General features: G+C 46.7%; 1 protein-coding gene across 3 annotated transcripts in view; it reads right to left on the reverse strand.

The window, feature by feature from the left end:
* LRIG1 (leucine rich repeats and immunoglobulin like domains 1) overlaps positions 1-20,344 on the reverse strand; it is a 107,965-nt gene extending 87,621 nt beyond the window's left edge. For all 3 annotated transcript variants that reach the window (XM_079795778.1, XM_079795777.1, XM_079795776.1), the window contains exon 1: positions 19,514-20,344. In XM_079795778.1, the coding sequence (XP_079651904.1) occupies positions 19,514-19,731 (218 nt within the window). In that variant the 5' untranslated portion in view covers positions 19,732-20,344. The remainder of the gene's footprint in view (positions 1-19,513) is intronic.
* Positions 20,345-24,739: the final 4,395 nt, after the last annotated feature.

Raw genomic sequence — 24,739 nt, forward strand, 5'->3', positions numbered from 1 at the left:
GAAGCAGCCAAGTTCAATGTGCCTCCCCTCCCCCATCTCCCCACTCCGCTTCCGGTCTCCACCAAACACTTCACACCTCCTATTGTAAACCTGTCTAGAGCAATCACCAGGCCTGGGCGGGACAGCCTCCGTGCTGCATTTCTGCCTCATTTATAGCGGCAGCTCAGCGGCAAAGGCAGGCCTGCCCTGGAGTTAGGCCTGGCTGTGAATGTCTGTGCACAGCAACCGTCCTTAAGGTACAAGAGGGCAAACCCTCCTATCCCAGCAGAGAACACTGCGATGAGCTCCCCAAGGGTCTGGAGCTGGACTCACCGCGAGAACAACCATGTTCTCTTCTGCAACATTTCCTCCTTCGCGTGGGGTTACAAACAGGGCGACAACCAACCAAAGAAAACAGGCAAGCATTGCCCATTATATTTCTACCTGAGGATCTTAAAAGTCCTAAGAATCTTAAAAATACAATTCTGTGTACCTAAACAAGGTAAGGCAGAGAAAAGTGTCTCTACCTGGGCAAAACCCCAAACCACTGAAAATTGTACTACCTATCTCTTTTTAAAACATGCTCTGCAGATAACTCAATAAAAGGACAAAGGAACCGATTAAAAAATGAGCAAAGAAACGGAATAGACATTTCCCTAAAGACATATAAATGGCCAACAAACACACAAAAGCATCACAAGTCATTAAGGGAATTCAAATAAAAAGCCATAATGAGATACCACTCCACACTCGCTGGGATGGATATAATAAAAAGACAGACAAGCCCTGGCCGGTGTTGCTCAGTGTCGGCCCGAGCACTGTGGGTTGTGGGTTCAGTTCCCAGTCAAGGGCACATACCTGGGTTGCAGGTTGGATCCCCAGCCCCAGTTGGGGTGACTGCAGGAGGCAACCAATCAATGTTTTCTCTATATGTTTCTCTACCTCCCTTCCCCCAATCCCTCTCTCCTTTTCACTCTCTCTAAAAAAAAAAAAAAAAATCACCGGGGGAAAAATATCCTCAGGTGAGGATTAACAACAACAAAAAACAACAGACAGACAATAAGTATTGGTGAGACTGCAGAGTAATGAGAACCTTCTGATGGAAATCAAAAGGGTGCATGCAACCTCTGTGAAAACCATCTAGCGGTTCTTCAGAAAGTTACACGTGGAGTTATAAATGACCCAGCACTCCCACTCCTGGGTATCTACCCCAGAGAAAGAAAGACATACACTTATACAAAAAGGTGTTCACCAATGTTCACAGCAGCATTATTCATAATTGCCAAAAAGTGGAAACAACCCAAAAAGTCCATCGACTAATAAGTGGATAAACAAAATGCCATCTAGCCATACAATGAAATACTATTCAGTCACCAAAGGAAAGAATTGCTCATTCCAGCTATACTATGGAAGCTCCCTAAAAATGTTATGCTAAGTCAAAGAAACCAGACACAAAAAGCCCATCTCTATGATTCCCTTTACATAAAATGTCCAGAATAGGCAAATCCAGAGAGCCAGCAAACAGATGTTGCCAGGGGGTGGGAGGAAGGGAGAGTGGGGAGGGACTGCTAATGGGTGATGAAAATAATGTTTGTACAACTCTGAATGTGCTAAAAACCCTGAATCATACAGTTTAAAGAGATACTTTTATGGTATTTAAGTTACACTTCAATAAAGCTTTTATTATGTAAAAACAAACAAAAACAAAAACCTGCTGCTTTAAAAGGGCCACCTAGCTATTTCTGTACCATAAAAATGCAAAAATAACCTTTTTTCTCTGCTAGTAGATAAATGAAGTGGGGAGCAGACAAAATACCCACATTTCGGACGCTAAACCCATGATCCCACCTTCAAAAATGCCGCGCTGGCAATCCACTCCTTCCGGCTTCCTAACTCCTCCACTCGCTCTGCCCACCAACCCATCCGCAGGGGAAAACCTCAGCTGGAGTTGATCCTCTTGCAGAAAACAAAATTCTCAGGATTTCGAAGGAGTAGTTTTTTCTTCTTTTGAGTGATTATTTAATATGGCTGTGGAAAGCAGGGTTCCCAATGGCTAGCCATTCAAAAATTAAGAACAAGCCAAAAGGCAGGCGGCAATGTCACCACAATGGCGAGAGAATAAATTAGTTACATTAAGCGTAAGGTCAACTGATTAAGATCTAAACCCTTTCTGTGGTTGGGGCAGGCAGATTTTAGAATAGCAAGCTGTTTCTGGAAAAGTCCCTCCTGAGGAAAAATTGGGAGAGTGGTTTCCCTTTTAGATTAAAGTTGGCTGAGGTGGATCAAAAGCAGGTATAACTGGCCAATGCACCCCACCCTCCCCCACAGGTATGTCGGTCCTTCCGGCACCAGAGCAGGTGCTTCCCCCCACACACACCCCCGACCCAGGTACCAGGTGCTACCTTCACCAGCAAAGACGTAGTTAACTGGGAAGTCCGAAAGTCTAATGGGGCCAGGATGCTAACCAACATCAAAGGGATTCCAGCTGCTCCCCTTATGCAATAAACTTCTTTTACCCAACATCATTCACACTTTCAGAGTGCAAAGTTCACTCTGATATTGGTGGCTTTCTCACTTTGTAGCTTTCTTGGCAAGTGTTCCTTGGCCTGGTTGTTCGTTAATATATAATCAGAACATTAAAAGCATTGTTTTGCCTTGGGGGGGGGGGGGGCTGCGACCAATTTAATAAAGCTGACATTGTCCCTAGGGTGGGGAACCACCTTGCAACTGACAAAGAATTCCAAGATGCAGAGATCAGACAGTCTGTACAAGTCCACACACACAGAGTTAAGTATTTCACAAGATGTTTTTGATATTCCTCCGTGGCAAAGAGGTTAAGATTAAAATGTTTATCTTACCACAGAAATTGACTGGGCACTTCTTTCCCTTTAACTCTTTCCACCCCAAGTTCATCCTCAACTTTAAAACCTTTACAGGAAGCAGTGCCCTGGCAGCAGGCAGGGAGACAAATGAAGGCCTGAGCCAGTGGGACTGAGCCTGGAGAGTTCACTACTCTTACTTTCCAGATCAGACCCACAATGACAACTTACTTTCAAGACCATGTTTACTTTGCTGAAAGCCACATTCCAAACACACTCCTTCTTAGAAGGGAAGCAGCTTCCAGTCCAACTCTGTTTATGCTCCAAGTAGGTTTGACAGAAAAACCACATCAATTTGTATTAAAATAATTTCCATTTGCTGGAAGCTGTTCCTGAGGGGTTCCACCACGCTCATCGGCTCTGATGCCTACCAGCTGTAGGCAGGGGCGCTGGGGTACACAGGCTGGCTCTGATCCCTCCTCTCAGAAATACACCCTCTCTTGTATTAGGGATACATATTTGTGTTCAAGCCCGCAGTTCACAGTTGAGGGCACTAAGATAATTTATGTGCCTAACTAAGCATCAGAAAAATAAATTAAAAAATGAAATGCAGATTAAAATAAGTCAATGCAATTTTCATGTATTAAATTGGTGTACCATTACAGAAAAAAAAAAAAGGATCTAATGTTTGTGAGGGTGTGGAGGAAATGGGCACAATTTCAACAGAAATTAGTGGCCCCTTAGGAGCAGTGGTGTCAAATCTTAAGAATTTGCATACCCAAAGCAATGTGGATTCAGTAACTCATCCTAAGGAAACAAATGTATAAACATATATGTATAAGGATGTTTATCTCAGTTTATAAAAACTTAAATGCCCAATATCAGAGGAAGTTTAATTATGACTTACACTGTATTTTTTAAAAATGTTTAAAGTTGAAGAAAATACTCACGCTTTAACAGTTTATAAAAAAGCAGATATTATATTGTATACCTGAAACTAATATAATGTTGTATATTAATTATGCCTCAATTAAGAACTTTTACAAGCAAAATTACAAATGAATAGCAACCTTAATTTTGTTTAAACAATATTAACTCAAAACAGGTATTCAACGACAGACATTACTGGAAATTTACACAACAAAGTAATAATGTTTATCACTGAATAATGAGATCAATTATTCTTTCTTCTTTTGTGGTTTCCTCTTTATTCAATAAACATGTCTACCAGAAAATTAAAAGTAATTAAAATAAAGGCATGGTTACTAGGCAAACAGGTCAACAACGCAAAACCCCTTTAACATAAAGTCAACCTCCTCAACCATCACAGCTTACTGGGTACACAAGGGAGGGCCTCCCTACAGAACACAGCCCAAGACCATTAAAATACCAGGAGGCAGAACTTCCCACTGCCTCTCGCTAGCATCTCCAGGAGACTGCCCACACGTGAGGTCTATGCCTGAAGTCCACGCCAAAAGGAGCCAGGTTCAGAAATCCATCTGCCCAAAGTCTTCTGCTGTGGAAGTTTCTGTGAATCTAAGCTGCTAGTTGGGACTGCACCACCGTGGGCGTGGTAACCTGCCCGTGGTGTTCTTACAGCGTGCCCTGCCAGCATCGAGGGAGAAAAACAACCGTGCCTGGTCACCCTCCTTGTCAAAGTAGAGGACTAAGCAAAATAACGAAGAGCCAAGCAACCCAAACCAGCTGCCTGGCCAGAGCTCAGCATAAACTGAGCAGAATAACCACAAGGGAAGGGTGTCTAGACAGCCCCAGTCTGTGCAAGAAGCAACTCTCCCCTGCAGTGTCAACTCTGGAAAAGCAGACTCCAAACATCGGCTCCAGCAAAGAGCAGATGAGAGCCATGTCACAGTTGGGAAACGCACCGTGGGCTCCCCCCACCCAACACAACACAGAGGAGAGCTGTCCGGCCGCCCACCTGCCAGGACGGCCTCTGAGGTCCAGAAGGGAAGCGATGCCGGGACCCTGTGGGATACAGGTCACGTGCTTCAGCTGGAAAGGAGGGTCAGTGACAACACAATACTTGGATGCAGGATTTAAAAGCCACCTTCCCACAACAGAGGGACTGAAAAGACCACCCATTCTATTTGCTGCTTCTTCCTGCCTTTCCATTCTTCTACCTTTCTCAACACGAGTATTTGGTGGGGAGTGGAGGAAACTATCAAACAGACGAGGCACATTTAGGAAATTTACAAACAGGTGAGCCCCTGGGAGGCCCGAATTATCCAAAATGTCATGGAAAGGTATTTCTATAGGATTTATAGGAACACACAGAATGAATACCAATAGCTCTATCTACTTCGGTATCTATACTGGCAACGAAGGGTCCTAGGCTTTGTGCTAGATTCTGGGAATACAATGGTGGATCAGAAACAAAGCCAGTCCCTGCCTTCAGGGAGCTTACGGACTAACCAGGCAACAGACAATAACCATATATCATATGAAACTTGTATAAAGGACTGCAGTCCTCAGGCAAGAATCTAACCCAGGAAGGTCAGCACAGGTTCCAGGGGAAGAGACCTTGAAGGGGGATGAGTAGGAGTCTGCAAGGCACAGAGGAAGAGCATTGCTTCAGGCAGAGGGGACAGGATGTAAGGGACATGTGACCTGCACAGTGTTAGTTATAAGCACCTAGAAAAAGGTCCCGCATTGTCGCCAGGGCACACGGAGCCAGCCAGGAAGGAATGATGAAGGTGGAGAGGTGGCTGGGCAGCCAGAACTTTGGGCAATGGGAGTCATGTGTTCAACTAGTGACTCTGCAAAGACCCCTGAGGCTAACAGGGAAGCAGAACAGATGTGAGTAAAAAGCTCTGCATTCCCCTGAAAGTCTACAGAACAAACAGAAATAGTGTGGAAGAAAAACTGAACATAAATGCACCATGCAGAATCACTGATGAGTTTCACTGTTCTTCCTTTCATCTATCTCTGCTGGGGTCCTTTTTTAAATGAAAGGTGGGGGCAATGGGTCACTTGCCATAGCCGCCTCCCAGGACCACATCCACCTCCCAGGGCCACACAGCCCAAGGCATGTCCAGGATTTCAGGCAGCATGAACTCCATCAGCAGGCTAAACTGTTTATATGTTCTGGAGTTAAAAATACACCAAGTCAGGTCAGCGTTAACACCAGGCCTTATCGCCAAGGCTGTCTGTAAGCGGGTTACACAAGGCCAGCCTAGGATTCGCCCATCTTTTAAATGTGCCTCAATCCTCAAACTAAGGCTACATGGGTAAGATTATAATAAAGCCACCAAATACACAGGCATTTGAGAAAAACACTTTCCAAACCCAAGGATACTTTACTGTTTATAAATAGTTTACTTTTCCTGATCCCCAAGCATATAATATTCGCAGTTGCTCCAGAAACCAAAGAAACATGGAGCAGGAACACAAACCACAACCTAACAGAAACAATAAACAACAGATGGAGAGACATATGCCATCACCCCCTTCGCCAAAGGGGCACACCAAAAATGGGTTCTGACACACCAGCCTGCCCCTGAGGACGCGTGCTCCGCAAGGTGCCACGAGGACGCCGTTGGGAGCTGCCCCACGAGCAGGTACTGCAGCCCACCGGAGAGCTGGAGGGCCAACCACGGGCCTCAGGGAGCTCACAAACGTGCAGGAGAAGCAAGTCAAACACAGAAGGCAGACAGTACTAGTCTTGCAGCGTTCTTTCCAAGTACATCCTGCCGAGTCAGGTTGGGGGGTTAACTCTGACAAGTGCTAGACCCTGTGCAAGCTAGTCACCCCTCTGGCCTCATGTACAATATGGAAGTGATATATTTCATAAAGATGATAATTAAATTAGTTAATGTACATGGGCACTGCTGCAAAAAGATGAACTGCCATTACCGCTAAACTTATCAGAATAACTAACCTTCCTCAGCCTTCTGCTGTGTATTGGGCCCTCTTCTAAATATTAAAAAGTATTTCAATGTTGTCCTCATAACAAGTTTAGCGAGGTGGACACTTCAATTATCCTTTGAACATAAGAGGAAACTGAGTCGGAGGGAAGCTGATTCAATTGCCCAAGGTCACCCAGGAAACCAGGCTCCAGAGCCACTGTGCCACCTCAAGTATGACTGCTTCATGCCCACCGCGACCCCGTCACCACGCCGCAGAAGGAAGTGGGGCTCTGCCGAGGTCAGGGACACAGCCTTCCCTTCCCAGGAGACCCTTGCACACTGCACTCTTCTGGGCTCTTCCCTGGTTAACAACTTGAACTTATTTGAAGAGTTCAAGACAAACGCTAAAATAAATTCAGACTCGCAAGTCCTACTTGCTTTAACTAAGTTCTAATGATTCCGATTATTTAATATGTATGAAAAGTGTTTAAATGTAATCTGTCCCAAAACAAAGGGGAGGGGGTCCTCATTAGGTAAGTGTGGCTGTCACACTGCTTCCCATACATGGACATGTCTATTTTCAGTATCATAATCTCAATCCAATTATTCGGCCAATTTTACCTTAATGCTCATTTTTTAAAAGTCTGACTAGAATTTTCCAACTACACTGTAACTTTAAGCTTTTGTGTTTCTTCTACATTTAAAAGAATGTCATTTCCCAATCTATAACTCCCAGATGCAGAATTCACAGATGATTCATCTCACAGAACAAGTGTTCAGAGACATCAGCTCCAAATAGAGGGAAGACTTGGAACCCTCCACTCCCTCAAAGTAAGAGCTCGCCTAGATCGGCTTTTCTCAACAAAGTTTGTTTTCAATTATATTTCCAAGTTCTTTTAACAATAACTGCCTGGCGTCTGGCACCAACACATCTGACTCTTTGAAGTGGTTCTCAAGCAGAAAGTAGAAAATAAGGAGAGAAAAGGGAAAGGAAGGGAAGACCATCCATAATTTCTGTTTTGGGTAAAATATTCTCTGCAAAAGTTCTCTTTGACATATAACCTCAGACAATGCAGCAGCTAACCTTCTCAGGAAGGCCAGCCCTGCACGGAGCACCGGGGACTGAAGAAAGCCTCTGAAGTCATCCCTTCACCATCCCTGGCTCGGCACGGCAACACAGGTCCTGAGCACAAAGAAGATGCCCCTTTACTCCTGATATCTAAGTTCCAAAACACGTTTAAGTCCTCCACACGGGTCCAGAGAGGGAATCACACTTGAGGAGCAAACCTCGGAACTCCTTAGGGAAAGGAAGAAAAGTGTGGGATTGTTTCTAACACAGAAAAAAAGTACCAGGAAGCAAAGTCACAGGCAATAAACAAATCATTAGCAAGGGATTCTCAGGTACATGAAACTGAACAATCCTGCTGCTTTCAAGTCTAAGTGGAGAGAAAAGACAGATCTGTGAAAAGTTACCTAACCAGACAGACTGACAATCCTCCAGGAGAGGATTAGATTAAAAAAACAATCCCCAGAATGGGGCAAGTGCGTAACAGAGAGAGTGCCTGACACTGACAGAGGCTCTAGGAGGGCGGAGGGCTGTTGGGCCTATTTTGATCTGGGAAAGTACATGGGAAAAGGCCATCTTTAGGTCTTGAAGGGAGAATTTTAAAAAAGAAAAAAAGTCTAGTTCTTTGGACTATTTGCTTTAGTCCTAAATTAGTTTCTAATTCCTGTTAAACTTCCTGTCAAGAAATTCCAAACCACTAAGTGTGCCTCTTATTTCACTGCATTCTAGCTGTATCCCCAAACCAGGCTCCAAATTCCAAGAATTTGTTCTAAAAAAAAAGAGAGAAAAAATCCAAAGGTTCCACCTTATGGAAATTTACATGACAAAGAATGCGGAAGGAAGAGAAAAGCCCAATAAATCCCACTGAAGGCATGAACAAACTCCACGTGGGAGAAAGAGAAAGGTGGCTATTCAGAACACAAAATAATGGCTTCTAGTCAGCGGGATAGATCAAGTCTTTTAAGGAGTCCAGTTATGATAGGGAGCATGATTTTCACTAAAACAGTGTTTGACCAAGAGGAAACCAATGAAAACCCAGGTAGAAGGACAGATGTGGTAAAAATTTGATACCCCAAAAAGACCAAAATTGGATCAACCAAGCCACTGGACTGCACACATTAAGCTGTAGAGTTGCCACCATGAAAGGTAGACACGAAAGATCTCCGGGGTAAAGGGCTGCAAGCTACTCTGAAATCTGCCCTGCTCCTGCACACAGTCAAAGGTGAGAGCCAGCTCAGGGAGACACACAGCAAGGTGTGCAGCTGCCCTTCCTTCGGGGATCACTACTGAATCTGTTACGGGGCCACCCAGTCACTCAAGGCAGTTTATGGGCATCACCAACAACTGCCTCATCCCGACCATGCACTGCAGGCCTGCTGGAGGGATGCTGCCGGCAGTGGCCCTAAGAAAGGCAGAGACAGGCGACTCTGGGAAAATGTGCCCTTCGTCAATTCTTACAAAGGAAATCAAGGCTCTAAAGTAGGTTTGCAGCCGTTTTCACAGTATTCTTTGGGCCAGAGGGGAAAGGAGGCACCATCAAAGAAAGAAATCCATGGAGTACTTTCTCCCTGAGAGTCCCCCACACCCCCCTGTCCCTGTGCTGCCCAGGGCATTCACCTGAAGATTCCACTCAGAAGCACTGACCACTCAAAAGTTATTTTTAAGTAAGTATTCTACACATACAGACCCATTTACTAATTCTTACCATCCAATGAGTAGTAAGTGTATTCCTTCTTTGCTTCAATTGGGATAAAATCATAAAACCTGAACACGAGGAGTCTTGGAAGTCACACAGCCCTTTACAGAAAGGAAATTAACTGCTTAACCCAAAGTCACATTGCCAAACAAAACCCAAAGGTCTCTTGACCTAGCCATGGGCTCTTTTCCCATCCTACCACATTCTCCCCTTCGTAGCTTAAAGAAAATACTTTTTCCTTTTTAAGCCAGTAGTTTTATTCCTGTTTGGTCAAGAACTCTTTAAAAATGTAATGAAAATGTGGGCTCCTTTCTGCCCAGAAGGATGAACTGAGCTCTAAGACCTCACATATAATCAAGTTCCCTAGACACCCCCCAAAAAATAAATAATATTTACCAGTCTTTATTTTAAGACAGTCTGGAATTGAATATAATTTAATCATTTCTAAGTACTGTTTCAAGTGAACTTGTGAAAGAATCCAAAAATCTCCATAGAAGAGTTCCTGATTTTTCTCTTGGGCAAAGCACACCCCTAGATGATGCCAAACCACCGTGGCCGAGTCCTACACAGACACCAAATCTGAGAAAACATCCAGAGGAATCTGGGATGGGGCAAACCTTAATAGCTGCAAAACATTTTAGTTTGCTTTCTGGATCTCCTCTCCTCCAAACTCAGCTCGGAAGGAAACCCCGTCCCACTCTGGCGGCAGCGGCAGCATCCATCATTTCTTGCATCAACAACCCCCTCCCAGGGAGCAATGAGCTCCTCTGGCTGCTTGCGGGCTTTGCCAGCACTAGGAGCTCGTGTGCCAGAAACTCGCCAGCCCAGGTGGAGGGAGAAAATCAGACACACAAAAAAATGTTTTAATGAAAACTAAAATGTAGGTAAGATGCATGGAGCTGACCTCACTGCTGAAATCAAATGAAGAATGAAGTTCTCCCAATTTGCAAAACAGAACTTAAATTCCTAGCTGGAATTTCTCAATTGTAAGTTTGCCCCCCCCCATAAATTTTTTAAGCCCTTTGGCATGTGCTTCCACTTTTCTAAACATAGAATCTACTGTAAGATGGTATCTAATTAAATATCACATAAACATAATTAAGCTTAATATAGCCATAAGTTGAACCTGACCATGTTGGGCAGCTTTTAAAACCACTGGACACTCAATAATCTATGTGAAATTAGATTTTCACAAATAGAATATGGAAATCATTCTATAAACTAGGCTCAAGTGAATGGAACTTGGATGACACGTGATCATTCCTCATTAAGCTGGAGCCATCATGAAATCTATTCTAAAAGGGGTCCTAACCAACAAAGTAACAGGCTGTGGAGAAATTAAACAAAACAGACAAAACCATCCTGCAGCTACTTGAAGAAAAGCATTTTCAAATCTGTGTGAAGTTTAAATCAAGCACAGAGGGTTCCAGGAACCCAGTTCTTTGCTTTTTGAGGACTTTCTTACAGAGTGCCTCAGACTCTATTTAAAGCAGCCTCAAGTAGCCACAGCTGGAGGGTCGGCCTTGCAAAGTAAACAATAGTTAACTCAATTCAGACTCAGGACTTAACTACAACCAATGGCTAATTATCCCTCTATTAAGTAACAATATCTGAAAAATCAGTTTTTAAATGACCCCTTCGTAATTATGTGTGTTCACTAATGGATTCCAATCAAAGATTAATAGCACAGTAGAAGTCTCCCAATTAAGAGCTGTGGGAGAGAGTCCATCAGAACCACAGGGTCTGTGCAAAGGCTCCAGAACAAAAGAACTCCCTCAGCCCCTCCCGAAGTGAAAAAACTGTACTCTGAGAACATAAATCAAGAGTGCACGCCATAGGTGCTCAGGAAACATTCTGTAAGTGTATTGCTTACCAAAATTCCCTTTGCAAAAAACACTTAGAAGCTTATTTTTTTTTCCAAAAAGTTCAAATTCACATTTCTTAAAACATCCTTTAGTGAACTGTATGATAAATGATTTATAACTCATAAAGCTGTTAATTTATTTTTTTAAAAACCATATACATTTAAAAATAAAACTATATGCTTGGAAGTCCAGAAAAATGGAGGTGTAGGTGTATTAGGGTGTAGATCAAACAAGAGGAGCCGAGGGTTGATTCCTAAAAGCTGGGGGATGGTACATAGAGTTCATTATTCTGTCCACTTGTGTAGATGTCTGTTATCCCCATAGTAAAAGATAAGAAACGAAGCAACGTCCCATATTAACAGAGTTTACTCAAGTAGCTGGCTGCACATCTAATTAATGGTCCTTAATTTAGAATTTTGTTTTAAATCAGATTTTCCAGATCTTCTCCTCACCAGAGAAAGATGCTCTATCCCCAACAGCTGGCCTCCCAGCAGCGGCAGCTGTCACAGCCCAGGCAGAGCCCAGCCCGCGGATTTCTTTTCATTCCCCCCCAAAGTGCTAAGACTCGAGGTGCGAATGCTTCCACATGCAGAGCACTGCAAATACAAGATCTGGAACTAAAGCGAGATTACCTGTCCCCCAGTTCAAAGGCTCAATCCTTCTCAGGTGTCTAACAGGCTACCATCAAGTAGGTAACCCAGTGAGAAGGAATTGTCAGTGCAATGTATATTCTGTCCGAGGAAGGGGCAAATTATTTGAAGGGCAAATTGTAATTTGGTGGAAGAAGCAATGGAAAGGAAGGGGGTGGGGGGACACCTGCTAAATGCTACACAATGGAGCCTTAGAAGATGAAGTTGCGAGATTCTTTTTTTTTAATCAGATAAAAAAAACCTATTATCTCCACTTTGTTTCTCAATAACCAGCTAATTCTGCTTGCAGGTTAGACCCTCATTTCAATCATTTCTTACTAATAATGTGAGACCTTGAGAAAAAAATACTTGCACATCTTGGAAGATTAGAGAACTGTTCACGATAAAAATGTAGACTAATCAATGCAGAGTGCTTAAAAAGAGGCCATGCTTTCTTTAAACTCTCTGACTGGCACCTTTTGCCAAAACAAACTGAACAGGCCGTGATTGGAACCTGCATCCTGGTTCATAAGGAAACCAAGATGTGCTAGACTTTCAGGGATGAACGGGTTGGTTGTTCGCACAATGAGCTTTACCGGTTGTGCTCAATTAAACAGGAAAGACGCTAACAATCGGAGCTGTTCATGTGGGCAGGGCTGTGAGCTGTGGCCATGCTCTGAGGAAGGGACTCAGAGGAGCCAGGGCACATGGCTCTTCAGGTGGCACCCTGGCCCAATTCCTCAAATGACTCTGTGCTCACTGCCTGGTCCCCTAAAAGTTACCTTGGGACTGCAAGAAAACCAAAACAAAAGAAAAATGTCAGAGCTCTCCAGCTCTCTGCTTACAAGCCAACAGTCGCCCCCGCTCACACCTCCTCCTCCCTCAAATATTTCCAAAGAGAAGTGGGCACAGTGCGGGGTTTAGCCGCCACAGCCTGTAACCTAACCCAGGTTTGGAGGAGCACACCTGCATTTTTCGGAGCTATTGACAGAGAGGAGTTACTTGCATCTCGGTCAGGCTCAGTTTCAATGAACCCCTGGGAAATAATAGGATAAAATTATTAGTTTAAGGGCCTCTCACTTCCCTGCCTCGTTCCCACACCCAACTCCCAAAAGGATAATGCTAATAAAAGTATTTGTGCAACTGGAATACATTTATAAACCACCTCCATAATTTTTGCTAATTGTGTAATTTGTTGCAACTGTTGATAGCTTCCCACATGTCCATCTGAGCCTCCCAAGGGCACAGGAAGTTTCACTGTTCCTCTCTATACATATCACCAAAAGCCGTATGGTTCACGAAGGCTGCTTGTGGGCGTAAGCCCTGCCACCCTGCCCAGCCCAAAAGAAGCCTTCATGTCAGGAAAGTAAACTTTCCCCAGGAAAGCCTTTGTCACCAGGAAGCCTCGGAGAGACTGGCCATGAGAGAGGATGCATAATTTGATCTACTGAGGCCCTAACTTTCAAACTGTGCTCTGGAGTCATCAGCAGTGACCAACCCACACTGTGGAACTGGGCTAAACATGTGTCATTCTAACTTTGTCCTCCCAGCAGCTGTTAAGGCAGAATATTATGATTCCCTTTTAAGAAACACAGGAAAGGGTTCTGCCCCCAATCACACACATCGCTCCAGGGTGGTGGGGCCAGGAATGGGCCCTAGAAATAATTTTCAATTCTTCATCACTACTGCTAGTGAAGGGTGTGCACCCCGTGTGATCACTGATGAGAACATCCCCAATTTAACAGAATAAAGGCGAAGAAAGCCTCACCCTCACCCATTCTTTGCCCATCAGTAACCCAAAGCAAGACGTGGGTACAGCTGGGCAGCAAATGCCCATGTAGAGGACACTGACAAGAACAGCAGGAAGGACACAGGGAAATGGATAACAGGTGTTTTAGAAAATATGGTGACTTTTATAAACAGACTAGGTTTATGGCTTGTGTTTCAGAAGACAATGTATAAGGTATTTGGATAGAAACCACATATAAAGTATTAAATTATATAAAACGTAACAGTATATCAACATATAAACCATAAAGCTTTTGGATAAGAAAAATACATAAGCATAGCCCTCCAAAGAAACAAACAAACAAAAAACAAGATATAAATTGGCAACCCCAATTGGACCTTATACAAACCACAATTTTCATTTTTTATACAGTCTTTATCCATGCATTTTGCTTAATGACAAGGAATAGATGTACCAAGTTCTTCACTAGAACATTTCTCAGCCTGTCATAGAATTGGCCAATTAACTGGTAAGCCTGGACAGCTATGCTACTCTCTGCAGTTACACAAGAAATAAGTGCAGGTTCCAAGCAAGTCAACTATTGTGGAAATTTTAACCTCTGGTAATCCAAGTCCTACTTCTCTGCATGGAGAGATGACAGCAGATCTGAGCTGCTTACCAACTCCCACACTCCCCCCCACCCCCGCCGCCCCACCCGAAATAAAAGTAGGAGACCAGCACATTACTGACACGCAACAGGGGCAGAAGCCAGGAGGTAGACTGACTGGGCCCCACTGCCTCAATGTCATGCTTAAGTCATAAAAAAAACCACTAACAGTTCCTGAATTTCCCACAGGACAGGGAACATTGGGGATTTTTAGATACTTCTCCTCCTCTGGCTGGGAATGTTTCCTCCACCCCTCCTCCCTCTGGTCTCAGGGCACCGCCTTCTGCCTTTGAAACTGCATCCATTGTAAACAGCTCTGAATATTAACACAGCCCGAGTCCTGTTGCTTTTAAAAGACCCCCAGGGTTTCAAATTGCAGGGTTTCAAATTGAGGAGGGGGAAGTCCCCAGTGAGTAAATGTCACCAAGCTCATTCAAAGAATTGAAAATCAGGCTTGCTCATGAAGCTTAAAGTAGTTCAACTTATGTGGTATGTCAGAGGAATCTCTGAGTTTTAAACAAACAAACAAACAAAAAAAAGAATTAAAAAGTCCTGGGACAACCAATATTCCTTATTGCTTATAGTGACTTTCAATTCAACGAGTCCCTTTTCTAGATGCCTTTGCCTGTGAATATCACTTTTAAAATAACCAGAGGCTATTTTAAACAACCTCCTTCCGCCTTCCTGCTAACAGATCTGCAGGGCTTTAGCAGGTGCACAAAATTGGTCCAGGTGCAATGTTAAGTCACTCAAAACCCTCCTGGCTCTCTCGCATTCCTGTCCACCCTGAGAGAGAGGGTGCTGAAAAGACTTTGCACCAAGGAGACACCTCTGCAGAATGGGGGGGTGGGGTGGGGGGGGCTTTCATTGTGAGCATGTGTCTGAGGGAAAGAAAGGTCAGCCAGAGGCCATTCCACTGCTCAGGGAAGGCTGCGTGGGGAACCCGGGCAAAGGCATTAACACTGCAGGGGACCCTCCCGCCTGAGGAGAAGAGCTGGGATGCCCCACACTGGGACGTCCCCTAGGAACCAGCTGTGTCTTCATCTTTCTTAAGGTGAAGTATTACTGCCAACAATGCATTAACAAATCAAATGTAATTATGGAAAGAGATGAACACACTTCTGTTTAAAACCGTCCCTTGAAAAGGAGGCAAGAACAGCTCTGACAGCCTAAAGGCCAGAGGGACACTGCCAGCACAGCGGGGGGGGGGGGGGGGGGGGGGGGGTGTCTGAGCACTCAAAGATTAGATTCTATGGCTGTGATTTCATGTCAGGGGGACTTTCTCTCAAGGCAACCAATTTCGTTTGCCAGAGGCTTCCCCTTCCTCAGAAAAAGGTGTCGGGGAACTGGCTACCCACAGGTGTTCCCGGAGAGGCACGGCCATGCTTCTGAGACTTGGCGCCAGAGGCCTGGGAGCTCCAGCTAAAGCAGAACAGTGCGAGCCTCTCCCCTTTCAGAGGTCCTCTGCCACTTACTTCCCCACGAGCTGCTCCAAACCACCCTTTGCCCATCCGACAGGGAGGAAGATGTTCATTGTCTCCTGAGTCCTTGTTAAATGATACAGAGACAGAAAACCGAAACAAGCCGGAGGAAACGAAGACCTCAGGACAATCTGGACAATGATCTACTTCTTAAAAAGCACACACACAGGAACCTGTTTGGGTTCCTGAACAACTTGGTCATCTGCATTTTCAATCTAATTTGCATAAACAGGATGGGAAGTATTTTCCAAAGTTTTAATTCACAGCACCCTGCACACCTGGGCCTCGGAGCACAGCTGTACAATTTGAAAGACAAAGGCCCTCTTTGCTTCACAACTACAAAGGCGACCATGGCTTGTGTGTTTTTTCCAAAGTAATCGCCACTGACATACCCAAACCCACGATTTAAGGCACCCGGGTTTGGTACCACAAACACATAAGGAGACATAATATAAAGGCAAACCAACACATTCCTCTTCATGTGGCAGAGGCTAACCAAGCTGGTGTCCGTAGTGAATGTCCTGGCGTCTGAACGCCAGGTTGTCTTCCTGCCGCACTGAGAATCGGGAATTGTGCTTCCCCAGAGCCCCCTTCCTTCCTGTCACCATCCTCCCGGGCCATCGGGCCATCGTGTAGCTCCGAGAGCAGTTAAGCTCGCAACCCTGTGCTGCGGGGTGCCACAGATAAGAGTCTAAGGCATGTTGTATTTAATACTTCTTCAACAGTTTCTGAAGCCATGCTCTCAAAAATAATTTCAAAGAAAGCAAATATCTGAATTCTAAGAAGTTAAACTTCTAAGTTTCTGGGAAGTTAGAATAAGGCTTGGCAGTGCTTGGTGCCATTTATGAATGTGCTGGTTGGACTATGCCAATCTCACCTACGTAATGGGATGGCAGACTCAGTTACAGCTCGACTGCTATAACTATAAGTTATTGTGCTGAGTAAGTTGTCCTCAGGCTCAGGACAACTCCATTCCTTCTATTCAAACTGCACTTACCTTCACTACTAAAAAGTTTTACTTTCCTTATGCTAGGCCTAAGAACAACTCCAAAGTAGGTGCACTGTTTATAAAAGCCCCAACCCTCCCCCCTCAAAAAAGTTCTATAAAGCCACAGGTCCCTTCTGTCTCAAACCCACAGCCTGAAATTGATTGAACTAGCTGCAGTAAATCTTGTTCATGGGGTTATAAATTAGGTCAAAGCATTTTCTAGATACAATATAGACGCAAAGGATATAAACTTGGTGAACTACAACATATTTTATTATAATATATACAGAAACTTTCTCCCTGAAGTCTTGCTGAATCACAGCCAGTAATATAAACCATATATATATCTGATGAAAAATTCAGAGTAAGACTAATGATTTAAATGGGAAATCAGAAGTATAGAGAAAAAAAGAAACAAAAATATTAGCCTGATTATTTTAATCAGAAAAAATAATATTAACTTCCCAAATCTTCAAAGGATCCCCATTTTGGTACTGAAATTGTACAGCCAGCAGTCACACTGATCTTAAAATCTCATCAGTTAACACGATCATCAGTGCAATCAAGTCTACTGAAGCTCCAAACACCCCGTTTGGTATTTACGGATCATCATGTGTGAATAAGAGAGAAAAGACTGCAGCCCTAGCTAGTTTGGCTCAGTAGACAGAGCATCAGCCTGTGGACTGAAGGGTCCCAGGTTCGAGTCCCGTCAAGGGCACATGCATGGGTGCCGGCTTGATCTCCAGTTGTGGGCATGTAGGAGGCAGCCAATCAATGATTCTCTCTCATCAATGATGTTTTGATCTCTCCTTCCCTCTCCATTCCTCTCTGAAATCAATAAACATTTTTTTTATAAAAAAGAGAAAAGACTGCAGTTTTAGAGGTATTTATGCCATGTAAAACATCCTAGGCAGCAGGATGCTTAAAAAAACAACCAGTAGATGTACTCAAAAAGTTAAAAGGCAAGGTAAAGTGGATCTTGTGACCACAGGGAAAGTGCAAATGAGAGGACACCCTGTCCTCTCTCTCAGGGAAGTCACCACTTGTGAACGAAGCGCCTTCCCCACAATGCCACTGGCACATGGCACTGGGAATCACTCTTCCAACAGGTGGACACTGAAGAGTTCTTCTCATTCTACCCTCATGACCTTTTTAAAAAACCACCTGAAGAGCATGTAAAGAAAAAAGCCACAATACCCCAGACGGCCCGACTAAATAAAATGCTAAGTGCAATGTACTCACAGTACTTGACAGGGCCACTGCCTGAGTGAAAACCCACACGGTGACCACTGGTTTTCACTAAGCCACTGAACTCCCAGCAGCTGCAGAATATGGAAGAGAAAATCTAATCCTAACCGAAGGGCCCAGCTCCAGAACTCTGTAGTACTTGCTCGCCCAACAAGTGTGTAGTGTGGTCCATGGTAAACCTGGGCCCCATCTTCAGAGGTACAAGATCTTCACACAGAAAAGGAATTAACCCCTCATATTCCCCACCACGGCAGCCGATATCCAGCCACATTTTCTTAGGTCAGGCCACGGGTGTTGGTTAAAACTTGTGCCACCAGTTTCTCTTTTTTACACGGCGAGTGTCATGCCGGAGGTTACCACTGTGCCTCTTCCATGCTCTAGGAAAGATTTCCAATTACTCAACTGAAAAGCAGACTGCTCAAGCCAGGCTTTTCTGGAAGGCACTCAGGTCTATAGAGATGCTAGTTACTGATAACTGAACAGGATTTTGACTCATGGACCAGACTGTTTAAACGTTTAAAAAGTTATCCTCTACCATGTTTACAAATGTCTATTTTCCCCCTGTCAAATCTCCTTTAAGTGTCCCACTCAGTCCTACAGGCCAAAATCCTGACAACACAGAAGAAAACGCTTCTTTTGGGTGAAACAAGCTGCTTAAATCAACCAAATCCCTGACACCCTCTCCGGAAGTAGCTGGCACCATTTATAAAGCAGAAATGCTAGGGTGGGCCTCCCCCACTGGATCACCAAGCCCAAGGGGGGCCCAGGGAACAGGAACAGGCAGGAAGGGTCTGGAACACAGTTCCCTAAAATGCCAACCAAGCAGAAAAAGACAAACTCCCAGCAGTCACAGATTTCCAGGAACTCTCAAGGTCCTCTTACTTGGGGGGTCCCCCAGAGAAGGCTGCTTTCTGCCCTGGAGTGAGCCAAGTCACTAATAAATAATGTAAATGCAAGACTGGAGCCAAGAGTCACCTTCATTCATTACCCACTGGAAGGCCAAGGAGCTCAGGCACCAAAGAGTTGGGTTACAGGAGTGGAAAAAAGAAACAGACCCACAGACAGACTTCCTCACACGCTCCCCTCCAGATGTTTCCCACTCTCCACCCACACACATACGAGCAACACCCACCTCCGGACTCTCATTCACATTCTCACCTCCAGACACCAGACACGCACGCTCGCTCACTCCCAGATCGCCCTCCCGACCCACGCTCGCTCACCTCCAGACCCCGCATGCACCCTCTTCTCTCCTCCAGACCCTCACTCACACCCTCTGCTCCTGCAGGCTCCTCACGTCCGCCCTCCTCTCTTCCGAACCTCTGAGCACCATCTCCCCACTGCAACCCACGCTAAGTTTTCCAGGCCATCCGACTTCACACGCACCTTCAGACCCCGCACAGCCTCCCCGGAGAAGCCTCCCGCGGCCCCAGCCCCAAGTGACAGCGCCCGGGACGCGGGCAGCGCGGTGCGCGGCACTCACAGGCTCTGCGTCCAGGCGGGCAGGTCTCCGGGCAGCGCCGCCAGCCCGCGCCCGCCGCAGTCCAGCGAGTCCCCGGCGCAAGTGCAGGCGGCGGGGCAGGGCGCCCGGCCCGCGGCCCTGGCGGGCTCCGGCCGGAGCAGCAGCAGCCACAGCAGCCAGGGGAGCAGGCGAGGCGAGCGGCGCGGGGCTCCGAGCGCTCCCCGGACCGGCTGCGCCATCTTGTCTGGAGCGCGGACTCCGGCGCGGGGCTGCGAGGTCGGGACGGCCGCGGCGCAGGCGGCCCGCGGGCTCCGCTCGGCACTAGGCTCCGCGCCGGGGCATGGCCACCGGCGCAAGTTCTCTCAGCGGCGACTCCGCGCTCAGCGGGCCCCCGGCGCCCGGGCTGCCCGGCAGCGCCCGGAGGGGGCCGCGAACCCCGCGCCCATACGGGCCGACGCGCCCGCGCTCGCTGCGAACCCCACGGGTCCGGGCCAGGGGCGCTCGGCAGACGCTCCGGTCCTCTCGCCGCGCGGCCGGCCGGCCGGCTCCCGGCTCCCGCGCACGCCAGGTGCCGCCGCCGCTGCGAGGACGGCGCTCAGCCGCGCAGCCCGGGCTCTGCGCCCGTGGGCATCTTCCTCGAGGCTCCGACGCCCGCAGCAACCCGGGCCGGACGCGCAGCAGCCCCTGCTCTCCTCCGGGGTCCGGTGCGCCCCGCTGTCCCGGGCTCGGGGCAGAGCGCGCAGTCCCGGACCACGCACGGCTCCTCCGCGCTGCGCTGCGAGAGCCCGGCCGCCCTCGCGCCGAACAATCGGCCGCTAGCCGCTCGCCTCCCGCCGACCCAGCCCCGCGGGCCCCGAGGCCCCGCCCCCGCCGCTCGCCTCCTCACACCCGGGCTCGGCGCCCCGCGGCCCCCGGCCGGCCCACGTTGGATGCTTGGCCACGGCGCCCCGCCACGCCCCGCCTCCTGCCCATTGGCTGCCCGAGCCCACGGCGGCCAGCCTGGGCGACCGTTGGAGCGCCCGCCGAGATCCCGCCCCTCCCGCCTCTCGGGCCGCCCGCCCCGCTGTCTTTTCCCACCCTAGGTGTGAAGGGCGGGGGGACGGGGCGGGGAAAGGGAGGGCCGCCCTCCGGCTCTTAAAGGGGACGTGCCGGCCGTGGTGGAGAAGGAGAAAGCGGGCAGAGTGGTAAAGGTTTGCCTGCCCTCTGGGTCTAGGGGAGAAAAGAAAATGGGTTAAGAGCATAACGGGCTCCCCACCCCCCCACCCCACCACCCCTTGGAGCCTACTGATCCCAAGGTTTCTTTCCTCCTCCCCGGGCTGGAAACAAGGCCAAAGATTTAGATTTAGAGCAAATCCGCACCAGTGTTCCTGGTGTCTTCTAAGAGCAAAGGCACAGATTGAAAACTTGACAAAGGTCCTGCTGACTGGAGCATCTTTCATTATTTCCTTAGGAGCGACAGCCTTCCTCCTTTCCGCTCCGGACTTGTTCTTGGCCTCTTAAATCCAGCACCATGTCCTTGATTACCAAAATGACTGTGTGCTGCACTCCCACCCCCGCCTCCACCGCACCCCACCCACGCCGCCCCAGTTAGTTGTAGGGCAGCTCTGGGGTTACTTGTTTGTTTGCTTGTTTAAATCAAAGGTTTCTTTAAAGCCAGTTTTCAAGAAGCTATAGATGGAGTACTCATAAGAGAGTAAAAAAAGAAATAATAATTGTTACAAAGCTTCTAACTTTGAGGTTTACAGTAAGGTTGGAACATAGTAACCAAGTGTTATGACAGTGCATTGAAACAGCAAGGCAGGCACCTGCTGAGGGGACAGGCATACACAGTGAAAGGGGGTTGGGGGGGATTAGAACAGAAATATATATATAACTGCCCCTCTGGCCGTTTTGGTTTACTGGTGTCTCACGTCCCTTCCCAGGAGAATGCAAATTTCTAACATAACTGCACACACTGTCAGGAAAATTAAGCAAGTTGAGTCTGTTGAAAAACATTTGCTCCAGCAAATAAAATCTGACTTCTGTTTTATGAAAACAAAGGGGGAGACGTTTCTCAGGAAGAGAAAGCACAAAGTGTTTAAAGGGTTTTGTTCCATTTTTGACACATTCCGGGGGGGGGGGGGGGTGCTTTAATTGAGATGTCAAACTTTCCCTCTTTTCTTTAACCAAACTCGGGTTTTGGGCTTGATAGTCAAGAGGTTGCTATTTTCTCTTTATTCTTCCTCCCTTTCTTTTTACTCCTTTCCTTTCTTCTGATTCATTATGCTATCAGATAATGGTGCATCATCTCCCTCTCTCTCTCTCCCTCCCCCCCTCCCTCTCTTTTCCCTTCCCTCCTCTCTCTCCCTCCTTTCTCCTCCTCCTCCTCCTCCTTCCCCTCCCCCCTCTCTCTCTCTCTGTCTCTCTCTCTCACATCATCTCAGCATTCATGCCCAAAGCAATGCTCAAATATGTGTGTAAATAAATCCAAACATGATTCCCAAGAAGCATTATCTGAAAAATACTGCACCTGACCCAGACTACCTAGGGCTTTAACCAGCTTTGGTGTTTCATTTGTAATCCACATAAACATAAACCTTCCAACTGGACAAGAAGTATATCTCTTTGTTGTAATGCCTTTTGGTAAAATAATAATAAGCAGAGGAATGCAGTTTAAAGGACTCCAAATTTATGAAGTTCTCTATATCAGTGTTTCTTAAATTTTCCCAGGCCGAAGAACAACAAACAGTAATTTATTTAATGCCAAATAGCTAGAAACTTCTCCCTAAACAAAACTGTCATTCTCTTCGCCCCTCCCCCCCAATGAAACAGCATATGCAGCAAAAAAGAAATTTAACTCATTGAACTTGAGCTGCTGACTTACAATCACCTTTCAGGTTTGTTCCACTCTTTGTATTGTAAAATGGATATTTCTTGTCAAATGTGTTCCAAATGCTGTGGGTGTACCCGTATGATGGTTTTTAGGGACAAGAGAGTGCTGGAGGACAGGATTTGAGAACCTGCAAGGTCAGGGTGTGCCCACAGTCTCAAGCATCCCCTGTGGTCTGGTTACCACGTAGCCGGAGAAGAGGATTCCAAAACCCAGGAACTCTGGGGGGCCCTGGGCGCCTGAGCCTTGGCAGTTCCTCTGTCCATGACGTCATGTCTGCTCCCCACACCATGGATGGAAGTTTGCCCGCACGCTAGCAACCTGCTTGTGACGGAGAGGAGTGCGGGCTTCGCGCAGTGATGTCAGGCTCAGGGGAGAATTCACTTGTCGCAACCGCCTAGGATCAGAGGCACCTGAACAACGGCCAGTTCCTAGGACGGCTGTGGCCCTGCTTACGGGAAGGGGCCTGGTCTCGTCGGCACACAGCGGCAGTCGATCTGGGCACTCCAGGGCCTCGCTTTCCTCCACTGACCTTTTCGTAATTTTGAATACTTATTCCTTGAAGGGGTTATCCAGGCACTCTCAGTTTTCCGGTGTGTTTTAACCTACCAGAGACCAAACTCCAGGGCCAGCATCAAATTAAAGCCCTGATGAAAGTGACTGCAGGTCTGTCTTAAATGCAGAAGCCCTAGCAGTTAACCATCTTAAACCCATTATAAGAGAGGAACCCAGCATTTAAATGGCCGCAAATGATCAAGTGGGGAGAGAACCAAATGACAAAATATCAAGAAAGCAGGTTGATCACAGATATTTTTTAAAAAACACAAATTCCAGGGGACTGAATGGTGGCGGTTTGTTCCAGTTCCAGGTGGCGACTGCTGGTGGCGTCACAGAATGCGGGACTGAGGGGGCTTGCCCGCAGGTAGAGGTCTACATTGTGTTCGGGGCACGAGAAGAGCACCAGGCAGCGCTCGGAAGGCCCGGGTCTAGCCAGGTCTTCTTCCTCGGGAAACCTCGGCCCACTCATCTCCTTTCTCTAAGCCCCCGTTTCCTCACATGGAAGCAAAGAGAGGGGTGCTTCTGACCCGAGTGCTAAGACGGTTAAGGGAGGATCCACTGTGACCTCAGATGCAAGGGGCTTTACAAACTCTTCGGGGGACACACTTCTAAAGGTCCTTTTAAGGTGTTCGGGAATGTGAACACTGAAAATGTTAGAGCCCACATCCACACTACAGATGGAAAATCTTAGTAGATGCTTGCAGCATGGAGCCCCCCGCCCCCCAAGGAATGCCACAAAGAGTTAATAATTACCTGTAAAGCCCCTGGAGACTGGCTGGGTGATGACAGCCCTGCCTTAAGCCTGTTTTGTATCTCTTGTCCAAGGAAAATAAAGCTGTGTACTCATTAACTCCTTCCTTGCACAATCTTGTCAAAGAGATGGATTGGTGAGGGAGGTAAGGGGGAGCTAATGAGGCCGTGGATGGAACATAAGAGATCATTTTGAGATTTCTCTGTTCCCCATTCCAAGATTTTTTTTTTTTTTTTTTTTTTTTTTTTTTTTTTTTGTGGATGTGGGAAGAGGTGTGTCTTGTTGTGCAATCTCTGGCTACTGGGAATATGGTTAATGCCCAACAATGCCAAGTGCGGCTGCTGCATTTCTGCAGCACGACGGGCTGGTGCCTGCAGCCCAGCTGCGGCCCTGGCCTCTGCTTCTCGGCATCACCAACCAGAGGCCAACACTCACCGGAGCCCACCTTCTAACACAGCCGAGGACCTGCACGCCAGCCCTTGCCTTGTGAATTTGCAGTTTTAACTGGTTCGCTAAAAGAATAAAGAAAAGTTTAAAAATTTCTCTTTATCCTTTCAGCATGTAAAGTTTCTGAGATTCTGGAGTGATTGTCCGTGGTGGAGGCAGCCACTTCGCTCCAGTGACTGCAGCTCTCACCCCCAACCTGCTGCCTTTGCCACTGTCACTTGGAGCAGCACGTGAACATGACCATTGTGACTATCCCCACTTTATAGATGGAAAAGCTGAGGGTAAGTGGTGTGTCAAGATTACACAGGGTCAAGAATAAATGCAACCTTAAATCAAAGTTCCATCTCAACCCCTGTCACACACTTGATGTCCAGTACACGTCTTACGAGATGTGTCATGATGCTTGTTTCTCAAGGATAATGTGAGAATGGGCATAATTTATTTCCTTTTCCATATTTGCTAATAGCTTTCCAGAATTCCCTTCTGGATTTAAGGTACATATATTAGCCTTTCCCTCCACCACGCACAGCAGCATTTGTGTAATAATAACGGTTCATGATTACTGAGCACTTACTAGGTGCGAGGCACTATTTCACAGGATGGCTTAATTTCACTGAAGTCA

This window comes from Cnephaeus nilssonii (genome assembly GCF_951640355.1).
Source record: "Cnephaeus nilssonii genome assembly, chromosome: 17".
In the NCBI taxonomy this organism is placed as follows: domain Eukaryota; kingdom Metazoa; phylum Chordata; class Mammalia; order Chiroptera; family Vespertilionidae; genus Cnephaeus; species Cnephaeus nilssonii.